The following is a 27964-nucleotide window of genomic DNA, read 5'->3' as shown; positions in this document are numbered from 1 at the left end:
AGAAAAAAAGAAGTGGAAGGACAAGAAGTTCCTGTCCATCCAAAAACATTTCCAGCATCATACATGTGTCAATTAGAAACTCACGAGAGCTGCCATTGAGTTGTAATAATAGTGTGGGACTATATCTGACTGCAGTCAGATTGCTTATGGCATATATATCCTAATTTCCTCTCTCCACTGTAGGAGTCTGAATCCTCGCCACACCAAGGATCATTTAAATATCAAGGTCAATAACAAATTGGTAAACAGAAAGTCAATTTCCCCTCCCTGTTCTTTTTCTCAGTTACAGTCAATCTTATTTTTTTTCCTGGTAACAGAATACCTGAGAAGGGACCAAAAGGAAGGCATATGCTTGCTAGGCTCATTACAACACAAAGCCAGATTCTGCGCAAAGATAGAACGCGCAAACCACATACAGATGCTAAGAGAGTGCAGGCCATTACACGTATCCAACTCCTTTTCCCAATCACATTGAAATCAATTTAGATTATCAGATAATTAACCAACCCAAGGGCCCCACTAAGAATTCCTTAACTCGAAATGTAAAGAGTCAGTTGAGGTATAACCAATCAGAAGGGTAAGTTCAAATGGAAGAGAAAGGTCAAATATGAATGAGGCATCGGAAGTGAAGCCATAAGATATGCCACAGCCTCAGGAGAATGAAGGCAGTTAGAAGCTAGAGGGGGTGAGAATCCCGGGTTAGGCAGACATGCAGAGTCACAGTCCCTGGAGGACAACAGAGTATCCTGGGAAATAGTTTTTTCAGGAGAAGCAGTGCCTGGAAGAAAGCCAAATACCTGTGGCATACGATATCCCGACCAGGAGTCCACATATGTAAATTATGGAACAGCCAGTTGGTTAGGGTCTTTGGCAAGGCGTTGCCATTCCTTAAAAGATCTGGAAGGCCATGGCGATAAAGCCATCCACCCTCAACCCAAGGCTGTGGGAGAAGGGACGGCACCTGTGGCAACAGGGCAAGTTGAAGATCGACTGCATGAAAAGTACCAAGAGTCAGGGGGTGTTGAGTGAATCCTTTCTGAAGGTACTGTTTCACTGTTAAGTATTATATACCTTCTAGCAGGGGATGCAACCTTTAGCTCTTCAGATGCTTTTGACTACAATGCTCATCAACCCAGCCAGCATAGTCAAAGAAGAGGGACCATGGCTGTTGCAGTCTAAATCATCTGGAGAGCGGCATGTTGCAGACCCCTGCTATTAATGAATATAATACATAACAAAAGTGAAAAAGTAAAGGAAATGTCACAATCCACACCCTGGACCACAGACACCCAGATTACCTAATGAGGAAACTTCATAGAGTTCAAAATGCAGCGACAAGACTACTTCTCAGAAGGAAGCGATTTAAACATTTCACGCCAGCATTATGTATTCTCGAATACCTACCAAAATAAGCATCAGCAATGTCAACAGTTTGGGCCTGTGCGGGCATGGGAAAGGAACTTGCAGGCTTTGCCGTAGTGATTAACTGGCTATTGGTGGTAGGAGGTGCAAAACGGTTCGAGTACATGGGCATCTACTGGCACTGCCTAATACTTGTACACAAGCCAAATTTGTTGGCCTTGCCAATGCTCGTTTTTAACAGGACTTCAGAGAAGGGCATGCATTGTGCTTATGAATCTACCAGCTGAAGGCAGACCTGTTCAAGACATTTTCATTACAGTAGCAGTGGATTTACAACTCCAATGTAGTCGTTAAATCTCAGAAGACTGGCAGGCACTTTTTTTTTTAAACATGTCACATTGGTACAGTCGCCTGGTATTCAGATATCATATGCAGAACTCTAGAACATGCACATAATCACCTAGGAACACAAGGGAGCGGATGTTAAACAAGTACAGCTGACTAATATTCATATCAGAAACCCCACAGAAGCAGGTGAACCTGCATTCCCGCCCCCACTAAGTCCACTTCAGGTTGAAGCCGTGTTCCGGGTTGACAAATAGGCCTTGAGAGGTCCCCATATATCCCTAGGTTTGCTTCCTGCCCCACATAGGGCTGCATAGTCTCTGTCCATGTTTCTCAGCCAGATTAAGTCTGCCAGCCACCTGGAGACCCCAGGCAGGTTTGCATTGGTCTACATCAGGATACACGCCTGGCCACTATCATACAGGGTCACCAGCAGCTCACGATATCGCTTAGGTACCCATGGCGCCCATCCAAACATACCGCACATTAGTGTACATGGAACAGCAAGACCCAGCATGTCAGACATAGTTTTCATTACTCCCTCCCAGAATGGTCTTAACTGTACACACCCCCATAGCATGTGCGTGAATTCTGCCGACTCATTGGGGCATCTAGGACACTTGGCCGATCTGGTCATAATTATGGACCCGAGCTGGAGTGATATATGCCCTGTGAAGCGTTTTGAGTTGTAGTAGTTGCAACCTGGAGCTAAGCGCCCCCGTATGCTTGACCCCGCATAGCACCCTCCAATGTTTAGCGCTAAATGATTCCCCTGCGTCCTCCCCCCACCTCTGCCTGTATTTGGGGGGGCTTGCGCTGCGTATCAACCATGATGAGCTTGTATATAGAAGATAGCACCCCACGACAACCAGAGGAGTTCCTGATGTAGTGCAAGAGCGGGGTAGTGTCCGGCATGGCAGGGAAACCCGGGTACCATTCTCTGATCCCAGTTTTCATTCTAAGATACTGGAATCTCGGCAGGAGGCCACCCCCATCCTGTTGGAGAACATCTCTTGCGACATAAACACCTCTTCAGGGTACAGGTCCTCCAAGCACTCAAACCCCACGTCTCCCCAAGCCAGGGCAACATCACACGTCGGTTTTAGGACCTCTATGTACCATAGCGATATACCCGGATCGAAGGGATGCCCCATCCCGAGCCTTTTCAGAGCTCTCTTCCATGCCTGCACCGTGCATACCACTGGGTCGATCCCGCACCTGTCCGCAACTTTGCCCGAGAGCAATACCCCCTGTAGGGAATACGGCCTAACCGACCTCTGCTCTAAACGTACATGGGGCACATGCGGTGCGCCCGGCATCCAGTATTGGGTAGAGACAATTGAGCCGGCAGGAAATACGCTTCAATGTCCGGCGCACAAATCCCCCCCCCCCTCCTCCCAAGACAGTGTTAGCCCATCCCACTCAATACGCCTGGTCTTCGCATGCCAGGCCAGCTTGCCCAGTTGAGTAAGCACCTTGCGAAAGAATTCTACTCCCGGCCAAACCGGGATGTTTTAAAATAAAAGGAACTTGGGCACCACCACCATTTTGGCGACATCGGGAGCCTACACCATTTGTCTACATTCCTCGTCAGGATCTGCAAGTACTCCATATGGTTATCCCTAAGTAGTGATTAGGCTCCTCTACTAACCTTAATTCCTAGGTAAGTAAAGGCTGACTGTTCCCATCCAAACCCTTCAGTGTTGGTCGGGCATGCTGTAGCTAGAGTGAGGGGGAATAGCGTAGATTCTGACCTATTCAGCAGGAGCCCCGAAGTCACTCCAAAGTCTGCAATTTCTTGCGTCAATGGGCACAAGTTAATTCCTGGGTTTCTCAGAAACAGAATGGCATCATCGGCATACAATGAGAGGAGTTCTTGCGCCCCCCCCCCCCATGGGAATACCCTATGGCCGTGATACCTCCGAAGCCTACATGCCAAGACTTCAATTGCTATGGCAAACAACAAGGGGGAAAAAGGACACCCTTGCCTTGTGCCCCTTCCAAGTCTGAACAAGTCTGAGCAAGTGCTTCCAATGCTGATCCTGGCCCCCGCGCCTGCATAAAGCAATTTTACGGCTCTTAGGAAATATTCTGGAACCCCCACCTGGGATAGAACTTCAAATAGATAATCCCACTCGACCGAATCAAATGCCTTCTCCATATCCAGCAATGCCGCGACCGCTAGCCTGGATGGATCAATTTGGGCTAGAAACGCAAAAAGCATCCTAAGGTTCAACACAGTCGACCGCCCTGGAATGAATCCAGATTGGTCTCCATGGATTAACTGCGTGATCTGCAGGAGTAAACGGTCAGCCAATATCTTGGCGAAGATTTTAGCGTCTAAGTTCAGCAAAGATATTGGCCGATAGGACGAACACTCCAGCGGGTCTTTACCCGGCATAAGGATTAAGGTGATCACTGCTTCCCTCATAGTAGGGGGGAGTTGTCCCGATGCCAAGCCCTCCTCCGATACTTCCAGCATCTGACGTGCCACCTAGGGGACCCACTCTTTATAGAACTCTGCTGTTATGCCGTCTGATCAGGGCGCCTTGGATGATGCGAGATGCCGCACCGCCCGCAAAATGTTAACCACAATGGGAGCCGCCAGCGCCTCTGAAGCCTTGGCACTGAGCCGGGGAAGAGCCGCCCCCTGAACATACTCTGTGAGAGCTGCTCCTGGCAGAGAGCCCCTCGACGAGTACAAAGCTTCATAGAAACCACGAAAAGACTGCGATTTCGCAAGGTTTCACGACTATCCCCCCACAGGTGCCCTCACAGCCGTAATTTCTTTATGCCCCCGCTCGAACCGCACCAGCTTCGCCAGGTGTCTACCAGGCCTCCCTTCCTCCCCGTACTTGCACGCCATTGCCGGCCTCGCAAAATATTGCACCTCCTGCTCCGCCATTTCGTGGAACCTGTCAAGTCCCTCCTTCAATTTAGATAGCACACTCTGAGTGCTCGACCTCCCCACCTCCTCCTCCCAGCGCTTGATCTCGAACTCAGTTTCCGTCAGCTTTCTTCGAATCAGCTTTAAAACCCCCAATTTAGTAGACAGGCATCCACCCCTTAACACCACCTTAAAAGTCTCCCATAAAAAAGTGAGTCATCAAGCTACGGATCTCACTTTTAAAGGCAAGGTCAAGCAGCGCCTCCGATTTAAAACCTCCAGCGGGGGCATGGGAGCACCTCCCCCAAACACAAGGACCATAACAGGTGCATGGTCCGAGCGCGTCCGTGGGAGATGTACACAATCTTCGGTGGAGCGCACCAAATGCTGACATGACAGAATGTAGTCCAACCTGGAGGTGTGGTGTGTAAATCCCTCCACCCCCGGGTCTAGCAGCCTCCAGACATCCCTTAGTTCCAGCAGCTCCATAGCTCTGAGTAACGCCTCAGCAGCCCTTGATCCCCCACTCCCTCTCCCGATCTATCAATCTGGGGGTCCAGGATCACATTCAAGTCACCCGCCCACAGGATATTGGTGTGCGTAAACTTAAAACACAGCCCCACTATCGTATTAAAGAATTCTGGGTTGTCAACGTTCGGCCCATATATGTTAACAAGGGTTAGTGATGTGGACCCTATCGCACCAGACACCAACACATACCTCCCTCCTTGATCAACTATCGTGCCACTCTCCTGAAAACCCAGCGACTTATGAATCAGCGTCATTACACCTGCTAAGAAGGACGAATATGTTGTGTAAAACTTGTTGTCTCCTCAGCTCTTGGCCACTCCCTCATTCACTTTACCTTTAAGGTGGGTCTCCTGGAGCATGACTATACGTGCCCCATGCCTCTCACAATATTGCAGCACCTTCCGTGCCATCCGTGGATCGTTTAACCCCCTCACGTTCCAGCTAATTACCTTATACACCATTGCCAATGTGCAGGTAAAACAGAGGAACCAGGCTACACACCATGACAACCCTTACCACCTGCAAGGGCTCGTACCAACAAAGATGATGTGAACCATTTTTAGTTAACACCAAACTGCCAGACCGGCACTGCATTCCCACTACTCTCCCCCTACCCCCACACTTCCCAAACTAATCCCCTGTCCCCCCGCCCCACCGCCTACCCCCAACCGACAGTGACCCCTTCCCGTCCCAAAAAACATCCCCCCCCAACATAAGTATAAATAGGGTGTTCTGGTTTAGGGGTTTATTTTTTTACTTCCAGGGGTGTTTTTTCACTGTTTTCAAAATGTTTCAGGATCTGTGTTTATCAGTGTTTTCCTGTTTGCCCACTTAAAAAAACACAGATAACTGTTTCTTCCAGTGTAAACACACACATATTCTTTTATTGTTTCATTGCGCGCATAAGTAGGGTACTGGCTCTTAGAGCAAGATGCTATGAACACTTTCTGGACAAAAAAGATGAATGTGTTAATCCAGTAACAGCTAACATTTCTATAAGTCAAATTTAATGTAGTAAATTATGCCATGCTTTTTCAGGTATTTTTTGCCCTTTCTTTTCTTCCCATGAAGACTTTGATTTGTGAAAACGACCTTTCCACATTGCACAGACTTCTAATTTTAGCAGATAAGGCATAGCATGATAAAAGGATTTGCCGGGGAGCACTTACTTTGGTGGAGATAAGGATTATTTTGATTGTCAAAATAAATAAATTCCAAGCAGATAACTTGTTTATCAAGTGCTGCTCACTACAAAATGAGAAGGGAGTCTCATTAATGTACCCCTGATGCTTGATTGGAGGGCGAGAGCAGACCAAAACTGTTTGCCGGGTGTGGGAATATCATGGGATCCTATAGCAGAATTTTTCAAAGGCAACTCAACAGGTTAGGTGATTGTTGCTGAGATGTTATATGTTTATACCTTCCTGTAAATCATATGGCTTTTTTCCTATTCCTGCTGCAACATGTGCTGTAAAAAGGACCGTTTTGACTGGGGATGAGCACGGCTCTCTTCAGTCTGTGTGGGAACTTTTGTCCTCATAACGAAAATCAAGAGAGCATTGGACTTTAAAAAAAAATTAATGAACACCAGAAAAATAAGCTGAGAGGAGGGGAAATGTTCAAATAAAAATGCTGGAAAGGAATAAAAAGGTGCTCACCTTTTAAACCCAGCAACCTGTAGTGAAATATTCCCTTGAAATCAAAATCCCAATACAAGTGCTTGTTTACTTGTGGGTAAGCATCTGCACTTGGAACTTGACAACGTGGGTGAAATCCTGGTAGCCAAATACAGCTTGCCAACCTCAAAAAAAAACCCAAGGGGTTACGTCCGCCCTCTAGTTACGCTGGCCACTCACATGTATCCCTTAAATGACCCGTCATTTATAAATCGCTCCTAATTTAAAAACTCTCCTTGATGAAAGAAAAGTGCTAAGCAGCAAGTAAGAGGCCTGCAGCTTCTGATGGGCTGCTGGCTGCGAGTTCTCTAGAGAGGCACATGACGTTGGGAGGTGACTGACACTGTGGCCTCACGCAGGCCTCGTACATGGAAGCCTCACACAGCTTTGCTTTTGAAGCCGACAGGCAGCTGACACTTTTCAGCTCTCCCCCAGACAGAGCACAGGTACTCTGGCAGAGCCTTCGCCGAGCAGCGCTCCGAGCCTCCCAGGCCCTCCACGCACTCCCGCTGCAGGCAGGTCCACAGGCTCCTATTCTCCCCCAACTTCAGCTGGCTTCTGCTGCAACCTCTGCCTGATCCAACACTGGCTTCAGGAACCCAAATGGGCTCGATGCGCGCAGACTAGACCTCGCCAAGCTTCAGGTCCAGCAGGAGCTCACAGAAAGGCAGCCATCATGGCGACGGGCTCTCTAGCGCCCCCGACTGGCAGGCACTTTGAATGCAATGTTTGATGCCAAGGTTTGATTAAAGTCAGCTTAGAGATTTCCCATGAGGACATATGTTTTGAGCAGGAAGGGGCAGTGTGATGCTGGAAATGCATCAGAGGGACAGGGCCTCTGAATCCTTGTCCTTTTCTGCCTTTTATCGTGTGTTCTGTTATGTTTTCTGCCCAGGAGTCCATTTGGGACTCCTGGCAGTGCAGCTCTCTCTTTTGGTTTGGTGAACAGACCCATGGGATACCCTTATGGCACCCATGGGTAGGGGTACAACCCTGTGCCCCTAGTGTATGTTTTTGGGCACCTGTGGGTGGCCCACAGAGCAGGGTATGGGCTGGTGGCAGCTCCATGCTGAATTAGACAGGTGCTCTGGGCGTCCTCCATTTTGGGATACCCAGGCCCTGCCATTGGGATCAGTTGATTCCTGATAGAAAACAAGATGGCCCCTGTGGCCTCTTGCTTTCTATTGCCTGTTGTCTTGTTTTTCCCAAAGTCCTGGGAAGCCCTGACTCTGTCCCTTCCCCCTGACTGGCTGTTGGGTGGAAGTTCCATATATGGTGTTGTTGTGAAGGCCCAGCTAGACTGACTGGAGCCTTCCCTTTGACTGTATGTTGTGGGTACCTCCTGTGGGTGGGACCTGGGTGAATGGAGTGTGTGACCAATATACACTTCTTGTTGTGGTTGTCTGGTTTCTGGCATGTGAGACAAAGACTGAGACAGCCCTGCCCGAAACTGGCCTGAATGCAGTGTGTAGTGTTGAATGGCTGGGTACTTGTCCCAATCCACATTCCTTGTTGTGAGTGTCTGAAAGGGAGGAGTGTGGCCTGAATGCACTGTGCGCCTGATTGGCTGACTGACTGCATGAATGCCCTTCTGTGTGATTGGCTGCTGTGTGTGTGCCAGCAGTGTGGATGAGAGACAGGATAGTATATCTGGGGACCTCTCACCACTGGAAATGGTTCAGAAGCATTCAGAAGCGGAGTCTCCACTCAAGAGTAACTGGATTTGCTGATCCTCGACGTCCAGCTGGAAGAAGAAGACTTGCTGTGGCATTTGCTTCGACGGAACTGAAGGTTGTCGAAATCGTCGAGGACTGACCCGAGAGAGGACCTGGCTAGGCGCCCTCTTCCCGTGCTCCGAGGGACCATCGAGCACCGCTGAATCTTCGCCGAAGCGCCCTGGAAGTCAGACCCTCGAAAGGCTGCCGACCCGAGACGGGACCGCCGAGGAGATCGAAGTGAAGCACCCGGACATCGACGCTGTCGAAGTCCATTGCCGTCGACCAGGGTTCGCAGGTCTGTGTAACCGCTGGAGGCCCGTCGAAGTTGTGTTGCCCCGCCGTGGGAACCACTTGACGCCGTGCCGCCGACGACCGGAGCCGTCCGCTCCTTGCCTAAGAACATTTGCCTTGAAGGACCCCCTCGTCCGCATCGTCGGCCGCTTTGTCCCGCCGGAGAAAGTCGAGGACGACCAACGCGCCGAGGAGAATCCACCGGTGGGTTTCCCGCCACCTCACGACCCCAAAGACTCGAGCGACTCGACGCCCTTGCTGGGCCACCGTCACCCACAATCTTTGCGGTCCAGAACTAGTGTCGCCGAGGTGCCCCGCACGCCTCTTCCTCGCAGGACGCCGACGTCTCGACGCCGACGAGCACCGCTCGGATCGAAGCCTGCCGCCTCATCGACGCCGTTCTACCTTGTTTGTTGTCGGACGTTCGACGCCCCGTGTCTCCCGCTTGAAAGGGAAGGCATTCAAGAAGGGCCGTCGATTCCCCGACACCGAACACCGAGTTCCTCGACGATCCGTGACTCCTGCTTTAAAGGGGGTCATTCAAGAAGGATCTGTCGACGCCTCTTCGAAGAACTCGACTCCACCAGGTACATTGGGGGGGTAAAAACATTATAGGAGAGAAATAGACTATTGAACAATATATGGACTGGGCTGGTGTTATATCTCTTTATTTTACAGGTTGCCCAGGTGGGGGGATCTCCACACAGAACTGTGTCCAGTGGTAGGGGCCAGTATTCTGCCTATTGTTTCAACCCTCTGTTATCTCTCCTCTCTCTATTGCTGGTTTCCTTCTTATTGATCTGTGTGCCATTTTAACAGTATTGTGAATGCACTTTAATGAGGTCTAATATTAGTGGTACCACTTTAGAATTGTAGATATTTACCATTGCTGATTTTCCTGAGCACAAAGTGCGTTATTGTGATAAGTGTACATAACCCTTGAATATTAATTATATAAAGACTGTGTTTTCAGTAATACAGTGTGTGGACATTCCTTTGTGGGGGCTTGGGGATACACTGTACTTAAGAACCAGCCTGCATCACCTCCTGAGAAGCTAGGCCTTGATTGCTCGTCCATCGTTACCATATTAGAGAATCTTGGCTGGGGTCCTCTGTGCCTCCCCTCTACCATATAGAGAGCGGAAGTACAGACCCCCCTACCAGTCTTTACAGGCAGTAACTAGGAGGGAATAGCCATAGGGATTAGAATGGCCATGGGCACTCAAATGGGTGGGCAAATAACAAAACAGTAGGCATTACATTCTAGGCATCATTGGCAGGCTACCCCTGAGGCTACCAAGGGCAATAGACTGGTTGTCCTAGAACATCTTCTAGGTGGGACAGGCAGGCAACCATGGAAACCAGGCTAACGTGATTCTCTCAGTGCAATAGACACATATAATAAACAGATACTCCCTAGCTTCCACGTTCTACAGCTAGCCAAAGCAGTCTAATAAGCGTGATACCAAGGATACCTGCATGTTACCACTGTGCATTACAACGGTAACTAACATATCTTCAAGCGTCGAGCGGGCTGCACCTCGTAGGCGCGTAATGCTCCAAGTGAAGCATGTGTTAACCTGCATGTGCTTTTCGTCAAGTTGCAGTGTCAGGCCACCCGCACTAAATCCAGGATTTCTCATGCAACTAAGCCCTATAGTAACTACTACCATGGTAGTCAATTTATAGACTGTAAGAGGAGGGAGGGCTGCGTTTCAATTTTAACTGTTGACCACAGCGGAGTAGGCAATATCAGTTGAACAAAGCATTTTGTGCTTAACCCAATGAGTTGTAGGGAATGCAAGGGCAAGTCAGATCAGATATGGAGTGATGAATGGGGGCAGCGGTGGGTGGAAAAGTCATTGTTCTTCAAAGGAAACAAAGGACACATTGCAGCCCACCTCCTGCTTCCAACAACCAAGTTCTACTGATATTTTCATATCACTGGTACAAGCAGATCAGGGGCACAATAAGGTGCTCTGATAATATTAGTCTGATATGAAGAGCAACTTTTAATGAAAAAGAACACGTTACTTACCCCACCACATAAAATCCTGTGCGACTCTGCTCGGAACCTGTAGAACGTCTGACATCTTGCCTGAAAATTGGGGCCACTGAGTCCTGTGAGCCCATTGGAGAGATTTCAATCTCAAACAAGCCTTTGGCACCAGAAAAATGCAGGATGTCATGAGGCCGAACAACCTTAAAATAATTGGAATGCCCGGAGACACTGGACACTCTGGAATTTGGTGACCATCCGCCTAACGTGTTGAGCCATCACCTCAGGTGGCGAGGCTTTTCCCCCCAAGGATGCATCCAGGACTGCTCTGATGAATTGGAGCCTTTGAGATAGTATCATGTGGGACTCTTGTAATTGAGGGAGAAGCCCAGTCTGGAGAGAGTGGCAGGTTATGCTGAGATGTTCCAGGGCCTGTTCGCATGACCGAGCCCTGAACAGCCAATCCTCCGGGTAGGGGTAGACGTGAATCCCCCCCGGCCCCCTCTCTTGAGACTCGCTGCCACCACCGCCATCAATTTGGTGAAAACGCTCTGGGCGTACGTCAGTCTAAAAGGCAGAAGTCGAAACTATAAGAACCGCCAACAACGAACCTCACGTACCTTCTATGCTTGTGATGGATTGGCACATTAAAGTAAGCATCCTGAAGGTCCAATGATACCATCCAGTCCTAAAGCTGGAGGGCCTGAAGGATCTGAGAAATGGTAACACTCTTGAACTTGTCCTTCCTGAGGAACTTGTTTAACTCTCTTAAGTCCAAGATGGGTCTCAATCCTCCATCCTTCTTGGGGATTGGGAAGCAATGGGAGTACCAAAACCTATTGCTCTGATTCTATAGCAACTTTCTCGACCAGGGTCAAAAATTTCCTGCACAAGGATCGGATCAGGAATTTTGAAAGAGTTGCTCCCCGGTGGATGATCCAGAGGCCTTTTTAGAAAGGGAAGGCAGTAACCCTGGGCTACAGTTTTCAATGCCTAGGCATCTTGAATTAATACCCAGCCATTCATGCAAATGCTTGAGAGTCTACCTCCCAGCAGGGTTTTGTGGACTAAGGCCTCAGTTTTTGAGGTGGCTTATGCAGTGGCTGAGGGTAAAGCAGCCATTACCTGGGCGGTTTTAGCACCTCTCCTCCATCCACCACACGGGAATCATATGACCCCCTTTGACTCGCCAGTCCTCTTGCTCTTCCAGCTGAGGAATAAAAAACGAAAGGACCAGCCCCTCCCAAGCTGTTCCACTGGGGCGAGTTTGCGGTTGTTTAACTGCAGCACCAATGGATTTGGCTGCCGCTTTGGAGGTCTCGTCACCCTTGCTGCCAAATAAATGTGTGCCATCAAAGGGAATGTTAAGAAGCCTTGATTGCACATCCGAAGCAAACCCAGTGCTAGCTGCCATTGTTCTGCTGGTACTGTCTGCAGAGTCGAGACCAGTTTGAAGGGACTCGCACATAGCCTCATTCCCATCTTTAATAATGTTCAAAAATGAGTCTCGTTCTTCCCCTTAGGGAATATGATCAGCCGCCATCGCTATCAGACCCATAGAGTAATTGTGAACTTTGCAAGTGCGCAATGTGGCATTCACTGACTTAAGGGCCGTACTCCCAGCTGAGAAGACATTTCTTGCCAAGGCATCATAACGTTTGTCATCCCTGTCTGGGGGAATCGTTGGGTAGGCAGTTTGTTTTAAAGTCAATGCGGCGGCCTGGACCACCAGGCTTTCTGGAGGTGGATGTTTCGATAGATATGGATCACTACTAGAAGTCCTGTATTTACTTTCAATGTTTTATTTCCTTATTTGCACTGACCCACCTTTGCAAGGCTAAATGGAAGGGAAGAATAGGATCCTCTTGCGGTTCCTTGTCCAAAATGTCTGTCAAATCATCCTGCTCATACGGTGGTGCAGGCCTCCCCCACCCCAAAAATTAAATGATTTTAGCCATTAATTGTCTATATGACACATCTGCGTGATCTGAGTGGTCTGGTCTGCCAAATACAATCCCTGTGGAAGTGTCTATCCCACTTTCCGTCTGGAATGTCTCAAAAATATTTCATCTTTGATTATTCTGATATTAGAGCCCCTGAAACGCCTTGAGTTCCATACTCCATGCCAAAAGGTCAATTGTCATCAGCTGATGGATCATGCTCCTCATATATTTCAGAAAGTGACTTGAAAAAGTCTTGTCTCGGTAGTGGAGTGACGGATTCTTTTGTTTTCTCGACCTGCTTCGATAATTTCAGCATTTTTGGCTCCGTTGAGGGTTTCAACAACAATGGCGAAGATTTCCCCGGTAGGGAAAGCCAACCCTTAGTTGTCGAAGGTGTCAGAAATGTTGGCTTCGACAGAGCAGGTTCTCGAATAGTAAGGACCTTCCAAGGTTTGTGGAATTTTCTCATGGACACCTGGGCTCGAGGGCCCACAAGGTTTATCCTTTGCCTTTTCCTGGTCAGGTTTTTCCCGAAGACTAGGAGCATTTTTTGTCAGAATCTCTACCATTCAGACAGTGAAGCTGATTTCGTCGGGCACGTTACCTGTTCTGGGGAGGAACTTTATGAAGTGCAAGGCGACCTGTGCTGTCTTTTCTTCATTTCTCGTGAAGAGGAAGAGGAGTGGTGAGATCCACTCCTAGATCAAGATCTTTTAGCTTTCTTCCTACGAGGAAAGTCACCCATCGACACGTCAGAGGATCGCTTTTTCGACAGACAACAAAGGGGATTTGTGTGTCCTACCTGCAGCTTACTTTACTTTATGTTCTTTTAAGGCTTTCACTCTCATCGGAAGGTAGGATCAACACTACAATGTCTTATGATCAGATCCCAAACACCACAGACACACCCGATTGGGGTCTGTAAAGGACATCTTCATCCCGCAGTAGTGGCATTTTAAAAACCCTGATCTTGGAGTTGATGATGCTGACAAGATGCCATTATCTACTCAATGGGTTTCTCGAATGGAACCGAAGCGCACCGATCTTACGAAGCGATAGTTCTCGTGGAAAAACAGAACTGAAGCCAACGGTCGCTGCACACGCTATATGTACCAATGGTGATGTCGACACTGGGACAGAGGCCCTCGAAGGACATCGAGTCGACCAGCATCGACGCGCAGCACCCCCTGCTGACATTTATTTCCAAGGCGGCTAAGGCTAAATACGGATAGATCAACAGATAAGGAATATGTGGAAGGACACAATCCGTTCGAAGCATATTTATAAGCAGGATTTACTAGGTGAAAGTTTGAATTACAAAAAGATATGCTCCAAGCTAAAATCCAGGAGAAGTTCTTCACTGCTGTGTATCTTGAATCTAGGTGCATTTCCCCAATAATGTGTATCTTTTCTGCTTTTGACCTATCTTTGGCAGATGGCCACATTCTGCTTTTAGTCAAAGTGTGCCAGGTGGCCATATTGCGCTTTTAGCCTAATTTGTGCAAAGAAGACATATTCTGCATTTATCCATAGTGTTTCGGGTAGCCATATCCTGCTTTCAAACAATTTTGTTAGGTGCCCATATTCTGCTAAAGGGCAAGTGTGTCAGATGGCCATACTCCGCTACGCCCTATAGTTAGCAACTGTACTTATTGCGTTGCAACCGATAGTTAGCCTCCAGAGTCCAAACCACCCTGCCCACAACCAACCCGCATGCCCTGCCAATTAACAGGTGCTGAACAGGACAAGGCCAATAACCAGACTCAAAGGCTCCTCCATCCAAGTTAGCTTCAGAAGTGTGGAACTGTTTTAGACCCCATAACCCCATAGCTAACCCGGCGGTCTAACCACCCAAAGTTAATCGGAACAGTACAGTGCAGCTCCCCATCAACCAGCCACAGGACTGAACAGTACAGTGCCCTATAACAACCACAGCACTGCACACCCGGACCACGCCAATCCCTAATGGACACCAAAACCACATGAAGCCATAAAGGAAAAACGGTAAATGAAAGAACCAAAATGGTAGCCAGATATCCCTGCTGGGTCCCTGTGAGGGTTTAGAAATGCAAGGCGGACAACCTGGTAAAGGTTATTCACGGGTAGCCACTTTAGTAACTCAAAAGGTTGCGACAAACACCTTGCTATCCCTAACCAAAAGAGGATTTCCCTGCCCATCAAAAACAAAACTAAAGTACAATACTCTAATAAAAGGAATCTTCCCCTCACACTTATACATACATTAAACTCAAAGGTTAAATATGGCAATTTAAGTTTAACAGAAACAGTTATACTCAACATGAACCAGATACATATCTATCCTTGTAGCTTGGGTCAGATCCCTTCCCAGGTTTAAAGCAGGATTTCCAATAAAAGTTGCAAAGAATAAAGCTACTTTTGTATAGCCAAGTACTATTCATAAAGTTCTTCTTACTCCAAAAGTATTTTACTTGGCATTTGACCATGCTCCCACAAAATGAAATAAAAGTCTTTATCCTCAAGCTGCAATATCTTAATGTCACTTCTTTTTGGAAAACAAATAGGACCACAATACTTCTGGTTTCACAACAATGTTTTTGTCAAGATGGGTTTTACCCCAGTTCATCAAACACAACAGCGGCTTTGCCACTTTCTTTTCTTCACAACCTTTAACCACAATGCAGTACTTCTATGTCTTCTTCCGGGTCCACTAACCTGCCAGGACTACCACTAACAATCAATTTCCTGGTATACTCGCCTCCCAGGACAAAAACCTCCTAACACCACTACAAGTACTCTGTTGAAAGGCTTTCTTCACACTCTTAGAAAAGTTCTTCACTTTCAACAATTTCAAGATTCACCATTTTTTCTGTGAGGACACAATACACATTGGTGCTGTTGGTTACACCGATTTATTTACTATTGACAATGAAGGTTATATTCCTCTCTTCCTCGACACTTCTTACAAGGAAGAATTCTCTCCTGCCACTCGTTTTTTCTTAACTCCACATCAAACAACTTTTGACAATGTCTTGATCACATTTGCCTTTCCTTGGTGTAGGCAATGCTTATTGGTGTCATGCTTAACTATTGTCTCTTACTCACTCTGGGAATAATAGTTACAATTTCTCAGCAATATCTCTTGTTATGTTGTCAATGCGGGCTACAGGTCTTCTAAACTATTGCCCCCTCTGCAGGTCTTTATTTTGTTTCAATATTGCCCCCTCTTTATCTTGGCAATGGCAATTGTAACATTTCTCTCCTGGTTTCCCTTTAAAGTGAGTATTTCGTCCATGTAACTTCCTTGTATTAGTTAGGTATTCAAAACATTGTTCAGCGAGCAGCGTTTGACTACGGAGCGTTCCGGGGTTCCCTATTAAAGTAAAATTCACTGGCTTCTCTACACGCGTCCGCTCGAACTGCTGCTTTTTCTATGCTTTCCTGAACGTCTGACAGCTTCGGTCAGGTTACCGCCGCCTGTGCCGCTTGGCAAAGGAGCCTGCCTTGCTCCTCCTGCACTCCGGTGCTCGCCAGGTACCATACTAAGAGCTCGCTCTCGTGGGACAGCTGGTCGATTTACCGCTTCCCGCTGCATGACCTCAGTTCAGGCTTACTTTATCAAAGACCCTCTCAGAACCAAACTCTGCATAAAAGATAGCGGCGGCTCAGGCAGCTTCATTCCTCTGTTTCTGCAACTGCAGCCAGCAACTCCTGCTACTGTGCCACCTTCTTGTTCACCTGAGGGGGCCTTTTAAATTCAAAAGTCCTGCTCAGGGGTGAGTCATTAGAACCTCTAGACTGCACACATTGCAGTGTTGGACCTCCGAGTCCCTGTACCTCGTCTCAGTACTTCGGGCATTGTTCGGGTTATGTTTTTCATCATGAATACAGCATTCAACTTTAATTCACTCTGCATTAAATACACCTTTAGGGAAGGATTTCAGATTGGTTTTGACCTAAGGGGGAATTACATTTATCAGAGATAAAAGGTGTTAATACTCCGATTCCCACGCTGATCACAATAATTTTCATTAGCAACAAGATGGGTTGTTTTGAGAATGTAAGCCTTACTCTGACAGCGAAGTGAAAAAAGTGGGCACCACACTAAAATGGAATCAGTAATTCAAATTATAGAAGTTAAAAAGTGAATCTAAATTTAGTTGGAATCTTCAGGAGCAGACTGAGAAGAGTTTAGAGACACCCAAACTCAAAGTATCCGTGACAGCAAGCCATTAAATATTCTGACATCATGGAAAGCTCCCCCTCTGAAGATCACTACTGCGTCCCTCCTAGCAGAGCCCCCCTATTACCTTAGGGCCCTTCTCCCAGGTGATCCTCCGACTAATACCACCCTCAGGGATAGGGTAGGTCGTGGCTGCCTTCACCATGCCACCTGGGAGGATAATTTAGACAGGGTTTCTGTGAGGACTCTGCATGATTCATCACAGTCACTCATCCAAAACGTGTCAATTTGAATTGAACTTTCGGTCTGGATCAAGCTGATAACCCTAGGGTATCAGCCACATTGGCCATCAGCCTCTGGAAGAATGCCAGAAGCTTACCCAGAATGGGGTCCGGAAAGAGATCCAGCTCATGGTAGGTGTCCAGGCCACTGAAATCCTGAGGATTTGTGGCCAACCCTTGGGTGGCTTCACCTTCCCAGTAAAATTCCACCGGGAAGTCCCTCTCTTCCCTAAAGACTAAAATGTTGAGACAATATGCAAACTGTTCTCGACCTTCGTCATAGATTTGGTACATCTTTGACATGAACGGTTTCAAATAGAGCAGGGCATATTCCAAAGGAGCCCCAGCGTCTAAGACACCAAGTGCTGAGTGCCGGGAGACTGTCACCCTTGGGGGTCCAGCTACGAGACCATAGAATTGTGGGAGTACTCCATTGTGGGTACCCTGGCAGTGCCGCAAGAGACAGTAAGTCGACGCCAAGGTCCAAATTGCCGGAGCCTTGGCGAAGATGTTCAGCATCTTCTGACAAACTTTCTTGCATTACTCAGGGTGGAGGATTGGATGGGAAAAGGTACATGAGCTTCCCTTTCAGGGGAATCCCTAGAGCGGTGATTCTTTCTTCAATGAAAAAGAATGCCGGGGTGAAGATCCGCTCAGAACAAGAACATTTGCAGTGCTGCTAATTTTCTTTTTCTTCCCCTTGCGAGGGTGCGTTCTCTCTTCAGGCAGAGTTTCCACATTGCACGACCTCGAATGGGATTGCACGGCTTCACCCTTATCCTTGTGGACGTAGATAAAGATCTTTGCCGCCCTTTTCTGAAGAGCCTTTTGATACATAAATTGGCACAAACCGCAATCCTGGGTGCCGTGATCCTCGCCCAAGCAGTAGAGACAAATCCTGTGTGTACCCGATACTGAAATCTACCCATCACAATCCCTGCAAGGTTTGAGCTTCAAAGCTTTCCTAGCATAAGGCATGGCGATGAAATTCAAAAACAAAAAGAGCATTTTCCTGAACCTAATGGTGTGGTCGGAAAAAAGGAACCAAGGTCACTGCATGGAGGCTCAATCTATTCTCGTCCAGACGTCATGACCAGAGGAGCTGTGCTGAGTCCCATGGTGGCGGAAGAGTTTCAGGAGGACAGCTGTGCTGTGGATAGGCTGGCATAGATGAAGCAGTAGTAGCAAGAAAGCCGTAAGAGAGAAGTGTTCTCACGTAGCATCATAGTGCACACTAACACTTTGGGTGCATTGGTCTGGTATAAAACCATGTAATGATGTGGATATGGAGTATGAGAATGTAAGTTGTGCCAGAATCCTACAGCTATACTTAAACTTTAAGGGGTACAAGTGAGCTGGCGGCATATGCCAAATGTTCGTACTGTAAGAGGTATATCTAAATCTGTGCAAATACATTTGCAAGGACCAGATCTATGAACAAGTCAGTGGGTTCAGAGGCAAATTTACGTGCAGTCTTGCATACTTATTTGCTTGTGCTGGGGAACATCATAGTAAGACTGTGGGCAAGTGAACTGGTACAGTGAAGAATCGCCACTCACTGTTGGTATCAGGTACGGCTCCAATGAGCCTTTTAATCGAAAGGAGAGATTATGGTATAATGCCACCCAGTTGCCAGCTGAAAGCATTTTCTCTTTGCAAAGATAATGCACAGCACCATCCATGCATCATAAAAAAGTATTCCACACTTCGCCAAATGAAACTTTGCCGACTTTTGATTCAGATTTGTTTTACCACGTTTTCTACCTCAAAACTACAGGTGGTAAGAATGGGTATGGTATATAGATGGGATGGGGTTGGTGGTGTAAGGGTAGGCCGTGGGACATTCCCCCCCACTTTAAGGTAAAAAAGTGGTAAAATCCGAAGATATTCAGCAAAGTTGCATTTAGCAAAACAAAATCGGGAAACACTTCGAACCTAAAAACAAGATGAGAAATTGCAACTATGCTACTGAATATGTGCCTCTTTGAGATGCATGGATCAATGGGCGCATAAAAATACCTTATTGAAGAGAACACAGCTTTTGCAAACATGAAGCATTGCCTCGCAAAGTTTAATATGTAGTCATATATAATCCTGGTCCGATAGAATGTACAAGGGTCCAACAAGAACATGCAACAATGTGGCCTGGTTTAGTTTGCTTACTAAGTTGCTAAATTTAGTAACTATATGTACTTGATATTTCTATTATTCTCTCAAAGAGCAACCATATGCCAATATGTGTTATTGGTGTTGTCATTTTGTACTTCCGAGCACCACAAAACACCACATGTACCTTATTCTCAATTCTTCAATTCGGCTGCGAAGCTGATCATCATCTCTTTCTAATCGCTTTAATTCAGAACGATGTCGATTATAAAATACCTGCAATCAAAGTAATTAATAAAAATCATTTCTATATCTACGGGACGAACAGTGTTTCAAAGTGCAGAAAGCAAAATGTTAAATAACAGGGTGTGTGGAGTGATGTTAGACACGTTTTTACATCCCTGTGTTCAGGGTGTCATTTTCCAAATCTAAGCAAACAGAAAATCCTTAAACCTTTTAGCAAAGGTCAACTTTGAGGAGCGGAGAGAAGTGGATATTCTACAGAGTTGGGCAGCAAAGGAGGAGGAAGAGAGACCACTAGCTAAGTGGCTGGAACTAGGAGTGGACAGACCTGGAAGGGAGGGCACACAGGACCACAGTGTCAGCAGATGAGTTTGTCCTTAGGTACGGGCTGAAGGGTTATAAAAGAATGGCTGTATAATCATACAGGCAAGAGAAATAGGATGAAGATACTGAAAGCTGGAAATGCAGAATAATCAGGAAAAAGTGCACAAAATAAACACTGAAAGAATCTAAATATCTAGTGCGAGATAGCAAGTTGCAAGAGCGTTGCACTTCCAATGTCCAATCAGTGGAAAGTAACAGCTGGTGTCAACTAACAATATGAAGAAAACAGTTAACTGTTCAGGGGAAATGTACCGGGACCATAAAGGGTCTGGAGCCAAAGATTCCTCACAGAAAGAGAAAACAGGGAAATAGATCACTACATTTAGGAAAGGGAAAAAAAAAATCACACCAGGGTACAAAAATGATACCTTATAAAGTAAAAGGAAGGCAAGATGGTCAGGCATGGTACATGTTATTTAGATTCAGAAATGCTCTAGTACCAATGGTAACCCTAATTGCTACGGTAAGGTAAAGCCAAAGGAGGGCAAACGGGCACCATGTTCGACAATTCATACCCTGGGGCACCCTAGGGTTCACACAGGCTCAACCAGTAGTTGGTATCTCATAGGAAAGAATGTAAGTGATAGACCCGCTTCAGAATAGCACCGATGTTGTGATCCATGAAGTTACGTTATTTTGCTCTTGAACTGCATCGAATCACCACAGTAGTACTTTCGAAGCGTTGCTTCTTGTCCAATTGCACACCCACCTTGGTAAACCAGAGATGAGTCTGCTGTAAAGAAGAGAAAGAGAAAGCAGGGCAGGAGGCTGCCGATGCAGGGAGGGAGTCGGGCAGGGAAAATGCTTTGTATTAGCGCGGATGCATATTAGTCCAGTATTTATGGACTATTCTCTAGAGAGATGCGATACAGAAAAGTATGTGTTGAGTTGAAATACAATTCAAAAGCAGTTCTGGAAAAGTTAGTTTGTTGGAGATTGAGCAGTGCATGGTGCATGAGGGGCTAGAGTATGCTCGTGCCATCCTGGCAGAAATGTGGGACTTAACTGAAATCTCTGTTTATGATACTGCAGGCAAGTTCCCAAATAGTAATTCTTGGTCTGCCAACCTCAGTACAGAAGATGGCCTCATTCAGGTTTAAGAAAAATGAGAGGGTGAATATTGTATTATGGGGGGAGAGAGAGAGAGAGAGAGAGAGAGGGAGCGAGCTTAAAGTGAAATGTGGCAATCCCTGGCTCATGTTAGGGAGATTTATCATTTGTATGCTTCATCCCCTCGCCTAGCGAGACACCCAGCACATTTTGCTGGACTTCTGGATGTTTTTCTAAAATCCACTTTTTCCACTCAATCATTCTTATGGCCTGTGTTTTTTGGAACACCATATTGTACCTAGCCCATGGAGTCAATTATCCTCCATAACAATTAAAGGCATCTGTATTTTACCATTGCAACACACAGCTCCTTATGGGCAGTGTTGCTGGGGACCCTTAAGGTCCTTCTTTGAGATTCTTTTCTTTATCCTAGAGTAACTACAGTTCTTAAGGAGAGAGAGAGAGATACTTAGTATCTCTCCTAAAACTTTATAGTCTGAGAGTTTGGACACACCACCTTATGTGGAGTGTCAAAGGGATACCTAGTATCCCCCTTCTCAGTGGTCCTGTGACTTTTTAGTCACAGACAATCTCCTAGTTATGGCTGGTGACAGTAGACGTGTTCTACCAACTAGTGTGTGTTTTTTGTACCGCAGGCCATGTCCATAGTATCAGCAATACACAATAGCGGCACTCGAAGCACCAACTTGGGGCCTCCCTTCTTTTTTCGTCATTACTAGTGTGGTTTTTCTTGGTCAGCCCTTCTTCTACAAGTGTGTGTGTGTGTGGAGGGTGTGTGTGTGGGGGGGGGGTGTGGGCGTGTGGGGGGTGTGTGGGTGGGGGTGTGTGTGTGGGGGGGTGTGGTGGGGGAATGTGTGTGTGGTGGGGGATGTGTGTGTGGTGGAGGTGTGTGTGTGGTGGAGGTGTGTGTATGTGTGTGTGTGTGTGAGAGCGTATGCGTGCGGTGGAGGTATATTTTTTATTTGTATTTTATTATGTTTTATATAGCGCTACTGTCCAAAGCACTGTACAATTTAAAATCAAAACAGTACAATAGTCAGTAATAGAACGAATAGCCAGAGGGAGGGCATTCCAATGAAAGGGACGAGTAGCGGAAAAAAAGGAATTCGAGACTGGGCACAAGGTGGACGTGGAACATTTAATCTAAAAAGACTAGAGGAACGCAAAGGGACAGATGGACAATAAAAGTAAAGGAGAGAGGCACGATAGCCAGGAACATCCAGATAGTACTAAGCAAAGAAAATGGAATTTAAGTTGAGACTGAAATGGTAGCCAACCAGGTGAGGCGAGAGAGGAAGATATGGAGTCACGATAGGAAAGAAGGCAAAGTACACAAACAGAAGAGTTATAGATTGATTTCAAGGGAGTGAGGCGAGAACCTGGGAGAGCAAAGAGTGTTGGAGCAGTAAAAAAGTCGAGAAAAAATAAATAAGAGATAAGAAGTTTGGTGGCCTGAAAGGTAAGAAAAGCGCAACCGTTACGGATATTGTAAAGGTGAACATGAAAAAACCAAGAGGTTAGAGAAATGTGGTAATCAAAAGAAAGATTAGAATCAAGATATAGACCAAGACTGCGAGCAATGGGAGAGATAGTAAGGCTAGCAGGTGGAAAAGATATAGAAGGAGGTGGTGGGTGAGGAGGGATAGTGTTAGCAGGGAAGAATAGCACTTCAGTCTTCCCTGCGTTTAGAGTAAAGAAATGAGAAGCCATTCAGGATTTGATGGCAGAGAGGAGTGTTCTTATTTTAAGATTCCTTTGATTTCTCAGAGCTGTGAGGGTATGGTGAATTTTGTGAGTAAAAAGACAAGGAGGATAGAAAGAGTTGTGTGTCATCTGCATTAAAGTGATGAGAAAGACCAAAGGAAGAGATTATAGTTGAGAGCTCAGAGGTATAGAGAGAGAAAAGAAACTGACCCAAAACAGACCCCTGGGCAACCCCATGCTTAAGGAGAAGAGGTGGGGAGGTCTGCCCAGCCCAGGAGACAGTACATGTTTGGTTTGAAAGATAAGAAGAGAACCAGGAAAGAACTCTAGGACCATTCCAAAAGCAAAGAGTGATCCACAGTGTCAATGTGGATTGTGTGTGGTGGGGGGTGCTGTGTGTGTGTGGTTGGGGGGTGATGTGTGGGTGTGTGTGTGCATGCGTGTGTGTGTGTGTTTTTTTGGTGGGAACCGTTGGGTGTCCCCGTTAGGCAGAATCCTGTGCAGTTCCCTTGGGGAACACTGCAAAAAGATTAAGACCACAGGAGTAAGCAGTAAACCCAATTGGTAGCAGTCCGCACCACCGAGATTTACCTGGTAGCTGTGGCTGAGCAGTCGGACTTCTCTCAAGAAGAGTTAGGCAGTATGCAGAGTATAACACAATAGGGCCAAAACACAGTAGAGCAAACAAACACTGACCAGAGCTTTGTATAAAAAGTATATAATTATTTATTTAAAACACACTTTATGGCATATACTAGCACTCTCAATCAAAAGCAAGTTAAAACACAGTCAAGTAAAGTATACACACCTCCCTTAATAGTTATCATACAAGTCAGGGTTAAAACACTACTATTTGTTAGAACAGATGTGAGTGCTTAACCAAGATGGCACTCTGATAATTTAGTTAAAGGGAGAGAAAAGGCAGAGCAGAAGAATAAAACAGTTTCCAACACTTTTAGGAATTCAAGGGGAGAAAGGCAGGTTATACTGTAGAGCCAAAGTTCATAGGCCAGGCCCACTTTAAATGGAGCAAAGCGAAATGTGCCCAGGATCACACGGTTTAAAGTGCACTGAAAGTCTTTGCAGAGTGTTCAAAAGAGGTTGGGGATATTCAACATATATAGTTAGAAGGCCTGGAGCCAACCCAGTTTAGAAGCCAAGGATTTAAGGGTCACTTATAGCAATCTATAGAAAGGGAGGCCAGGCAGGCCACAGTACCTTAAAGAGAAAGCAAGCTCCAGCGGGGGCAGTTGTTCCTGGCTTTGGTTGAAGTTTGTGATTCCAACCAGGGGAAGAGAAGATCTCGTCGAGGAGGGAACGGAGAGTCGTTGCACTGCACAGGGATGAAACCAGCCGCAGAGTTCCTGATTAAAAGGTGCAGTCCTTTTATTCGCGGTCAAAAGTAGTGAGCTTGGCTATCCGATCCGGCCGCCGGGGTGCTTGGCACGAGCGATTCGACCAAGAGCCGTCTTTGGAAGATGAAAAGGGCAAACTGGTTGATCCCACCAGCTCATGGGAAGAAGACTCATCCAGCAGAAGATCTTCTCTTGTCTTCAGGAAAGTGGTGAGGTAGTTGCAGCAGGGCTTCACCGGTGGTGTCGTAGTTGCAGATGGCTCAGCTTCTTCCCTCTTCGGATTCTTAGGTCCTGTGGCGACTTCTGAAGTTCCAGTCCCAAAGACCCTGCTTTTATGCAGAAAAACCCCCATTCATCAGCCTAGCTGTCAATCACACATGCTAAGTGGTGAGCCGGGCGGCTCACGACTGGGCCAATCAGAGTAGAGTACGACTTGGGTTGCTAAGGCAACGCAGTCCAGGGTGCCAATTCCCCCCTCCACCCTTCCTGTGGAACCCAGACAGAGTGGCACCATTTGGAGGGCTTCTGTGGAGAAGACCCAACCGGTGATTTAATATTAAATAAATGAACCAGCGGTATCTTTAACATTGCACCCAAAAGTGGTGCGTTTAAAATCAATGGGAAAATCCCATAGAGAATATTCCGGTGGAATATTTTGCGTGGTAACCACTGCCACCAGCCAGAAACTCGAAGAGGGGGGACGGGATAGTGCCCCCTCGAAAACAGACCCAGGGGCAATCGAATTACCCCTTACCAGTACTTTCACAATATGATGGTTTGTACTGGTTCTGTTCACAATTTTGGACTATTAAAGCCAATGGTGACTTTACATGCCCTGGGAGACAGTAGTCAGTCCCATGGTATGGAGTCTATGTTTGGGGGTCACTGACACCCCTGTGGTACTGCACTGAGGGTGCCGTGTACCACACATGCAGAAAAACAGATGATACCCTATGGAGTAAAAAGAAACCCCATAGCCCATAAGCACATAACAAGTCAAAGACATACCTCAAATCATGCCTAAGAGTGGGAGTAAAAGGGTCTCACTCTTAGCAGTAGAAAAAAACAAACCCCAAAAATCCAGCAAAGCTGCTGGGGGACTCACTAGGTTTGGGAAATTGGCCTTATAAGAGAATTCTCCCTAACAGTCCCCATCTAGGCTCCAGAGACACTCCATAGACACAATCCAACTCATCCAGACCACCTCATCAGAGTGCAGGACTGCAGAAACCGAAGTAGATTAACCAGGTGGATTGCGTCCTTTGTTGGTGCAGCAGAAAAGGCAGCAAAACCGCAGAGTGACCAAGGAAGTTGATGAACGTCATGCCAGAGGTCCTCCCTCGAGACTGCTGCTGAAAGATCCTGTCCATTGTCCTGCCTTTCGTCATTAGACAAATGAATCCGGAAGTCAGGCCCAGTGCTGCAACATCGCATAGCATCCACCACAAAAGTTTTCTTCAGATCTAAGGTACTGTGGGGGAAAAGGTATTGCTTACCTTATTCCAGAGAGTTGCTCTAGAGAGTGCACTCAGGTTTCCAGGGCAACCCCCCACTTGCCAACAACTCAAGCCACTGCTTTTGTCCCTTTAGTGAGTCCTTTAACAGGGTCTCCCTCGTCGGTTAAGCCTTCTTGTACCTTATTTCCTAGAGACTAGAAAGTATCCGCAGCAACATTTGACTTCTGCTGCTTTTCAAGACTTTAAGAATCCCAGAACTCCCTTTTAGCTAGGGTTGCGTTTTGGACTTTAAAAGACTTGCTGTGCAAGGAAACTGTCTCTAGAATCTGAAGCTCTGCCAGGATAACAATAACCAACTGCTTTCCTGCTCAAAAATCACTATCTTATATATTTATGCTGACTAAATGCAATTATCATTTTTCTTGGGTGTGCGTCATTACTGATAGTATGGTGGACTTGTCAGACTCCTGTAACAGTTGTATGTGTTCAGCAACTATCAACTAAGAAGTGGCTTTTTTAAAGTATTATGAAGTATACCTGTGTGTTGGTTTATTGTGCTAAATATTTAACAGTGACTTGTGTAAATATAATAAATCTTTATTTTAATATAATTTTGTGTGCCGCAACATTTACCAAAATTATGAGAGAAATAGGAGAGGGACATGAATCTTACAATTACAGATGATACCTGGAGAGATATGTGCGCACTAACTCCAGAGGTCTTCTTTAATTCCCGCTTCCAGCTGATGCAGCACAAAGTCCTCCATAGATATCATTACTCACCAGCAAGACTGAAACGATTCTTTCAAACCACTACAGGGAGTTGTCCCAGGTGTCAGGGGATGGCCGCTGGGTATTTGCCTATGGTATGAAGTTGTCCCATGCTAGATAATTATAGGAGCAGTGTCTGCACCATACTCACAGATATGACGAGCATCAAGCAAGATGCCAAATCTATGCAACGCCTTTTTCATGTCTATGAACATCAAGAGGGGAGGGGGCTTAAGCTGGCCAAGTTAGGCTTGATGCTTGTTATGAGATGCTTGGTACTGCACTGGTACAAACCCACCATACCATCTGGTGGGTAAGATTTTCATAGGAATAATACATCTTCCTGACCTGTGTCAAATCCAGAAATGTTTGATTTTACTGTTGGATTATTTTTCCTTATACCTCAGAGGTTGAACTTTTTCCCACACTCTCAGAATCTTTTACTCTTTTTTATGGGTGTCATTTTCTAGACTCTCCATAGTGTCTTTTAAACGTTATCCTCTTTGACAACTTTTTTGGCACCAAGTGCCTATTGTTGCTCCCATTTTGAACTTTCTCTGGCTAACCTTGAGAGAAGAACAAGTTACTTTCTTACCTGGTAAAGTTCTTTCGATGGGATGTTCCTCCGACTTATTCCACATCTATGACAGTAATCACCACAGCTGTGCTGCTTCGTAAATTTTTTCGGCGTCTGCATCCTGCATCGATGATGTCGATATACACTGTCCCTCGAGGGCCTCCGTCGAGCGCTGACGGCACTGGATGTTATATGTAGGACGCACGACGCCCGTAGCCTCAGTTGTAGTTTTTCCCAGAACGTGTGGCACCAATCTTCGCCAGTATGACCACAGAAAGCCTTGCGGAAACTTAAGCTGCTATCGCATATGAAATTCTGTAGAGGGGCAGGCTGGGAGGGTGAGATGTGGAGTAAGTCGGAGGAAAATCCCATCGAAAGAACGTTACCAGGTAAGAAAGTAACTTGTTTTTCGAAGGGATCGTGTCCTCCGACATATTCCACATCTATGACAGACTCCCAAAGCAGTACCAACGTATGAGGTGGGAAAAGAATTTAGAATATTAGAATACCCAATCAAATTGCAGAATAGAGGACCGCCTTGCCAAAGGCCAAATTTGCCCATGGATAGAATCCAGGGAGTAGTGTTTTACAAAAGTATGGACAGAGGCCCATGTGGCTGCTTCACAAATATTATGAATGGGAACAACCCTCTGCAGAGCAGTGGAGGCAGCCACACCCCTATTAGAATGAGCCTGTAAGCCCACCGGAGGGCCTTACCCGCCAGACGGTCGCATTCAGAGATTGTCAAGATGATCCAACGGGACAAGGTCTGCTTAGAAACAGCTTGACCCAAACGCCTTCCAGCGTATCTTACAAATAGCTGATCGTCCACTCTGACCCGGGACATGCGTGAGATGTAGAAACTTAAAGCTCTCCTAGGATCCAACCTATGGAGCCTCTCCTCTTCCTTACCAGGATGCAGAGGAGGATAGAACGCCAGAAGAACTACCTTCTGGCTCAAATGAAATTCCGACACAACCTCCGGAAGAAAAGAAGGACGAACCCCAAGGACAACCCTGTCCTTATGGAACACCGTGAAAGGTGGCTTGGCGGATAATACCTGCAACTCACTCACTCACTCTGCGAGCGGAAGTAACCGCA

General features: G+C 46.5%; 1 protein-coding gene across 2 annotated transcripts in view; it reads right to left on the bottom strand.

Annotated features, from left to right (window-relative positions):
* The window catches only part of SMC6 (structural maintenance of chromosomes 6), a 2412589-nt gene that overhangs the window by 1506647 nt on the left and 877978 nt on the right, over positions 1–27964 (bottom strand). For both annotated transcript variants that reach the window (XM_069605927.1, XM_069605928.1), the window contains one exon: positions 19489–19577. In XM_069605927.1, the coding sequence (XP_069462028.1) occupies positions 19489–19577 (89 nt within the window). The remainder of the gene's footprint in view (positions 1–19488; positions 19578–27964) is intronic.

Source organism: Ambystoma mexicanum, chromosome 4p (genome assembly GCF_040938575.1).
Source record: "Ambystoma mexicanum isolate Mex_15411 chromosome 4p, UKY_AmexF1_1, whole genome shotgun sequence".
Classification (NCBI taxonomy): domain Eukaryota; kingdom Metazoa; phylum Chordata; class Amphibia; order Caudata; family Ambystomatidae; genus Ambystoma; species Ambystoma mexicanum.
The sequence above is the reverse complement of the archived record's forward strand: the minus strand, read 5'-3'. Positions and strand labels throughout refer to the sequence as shown.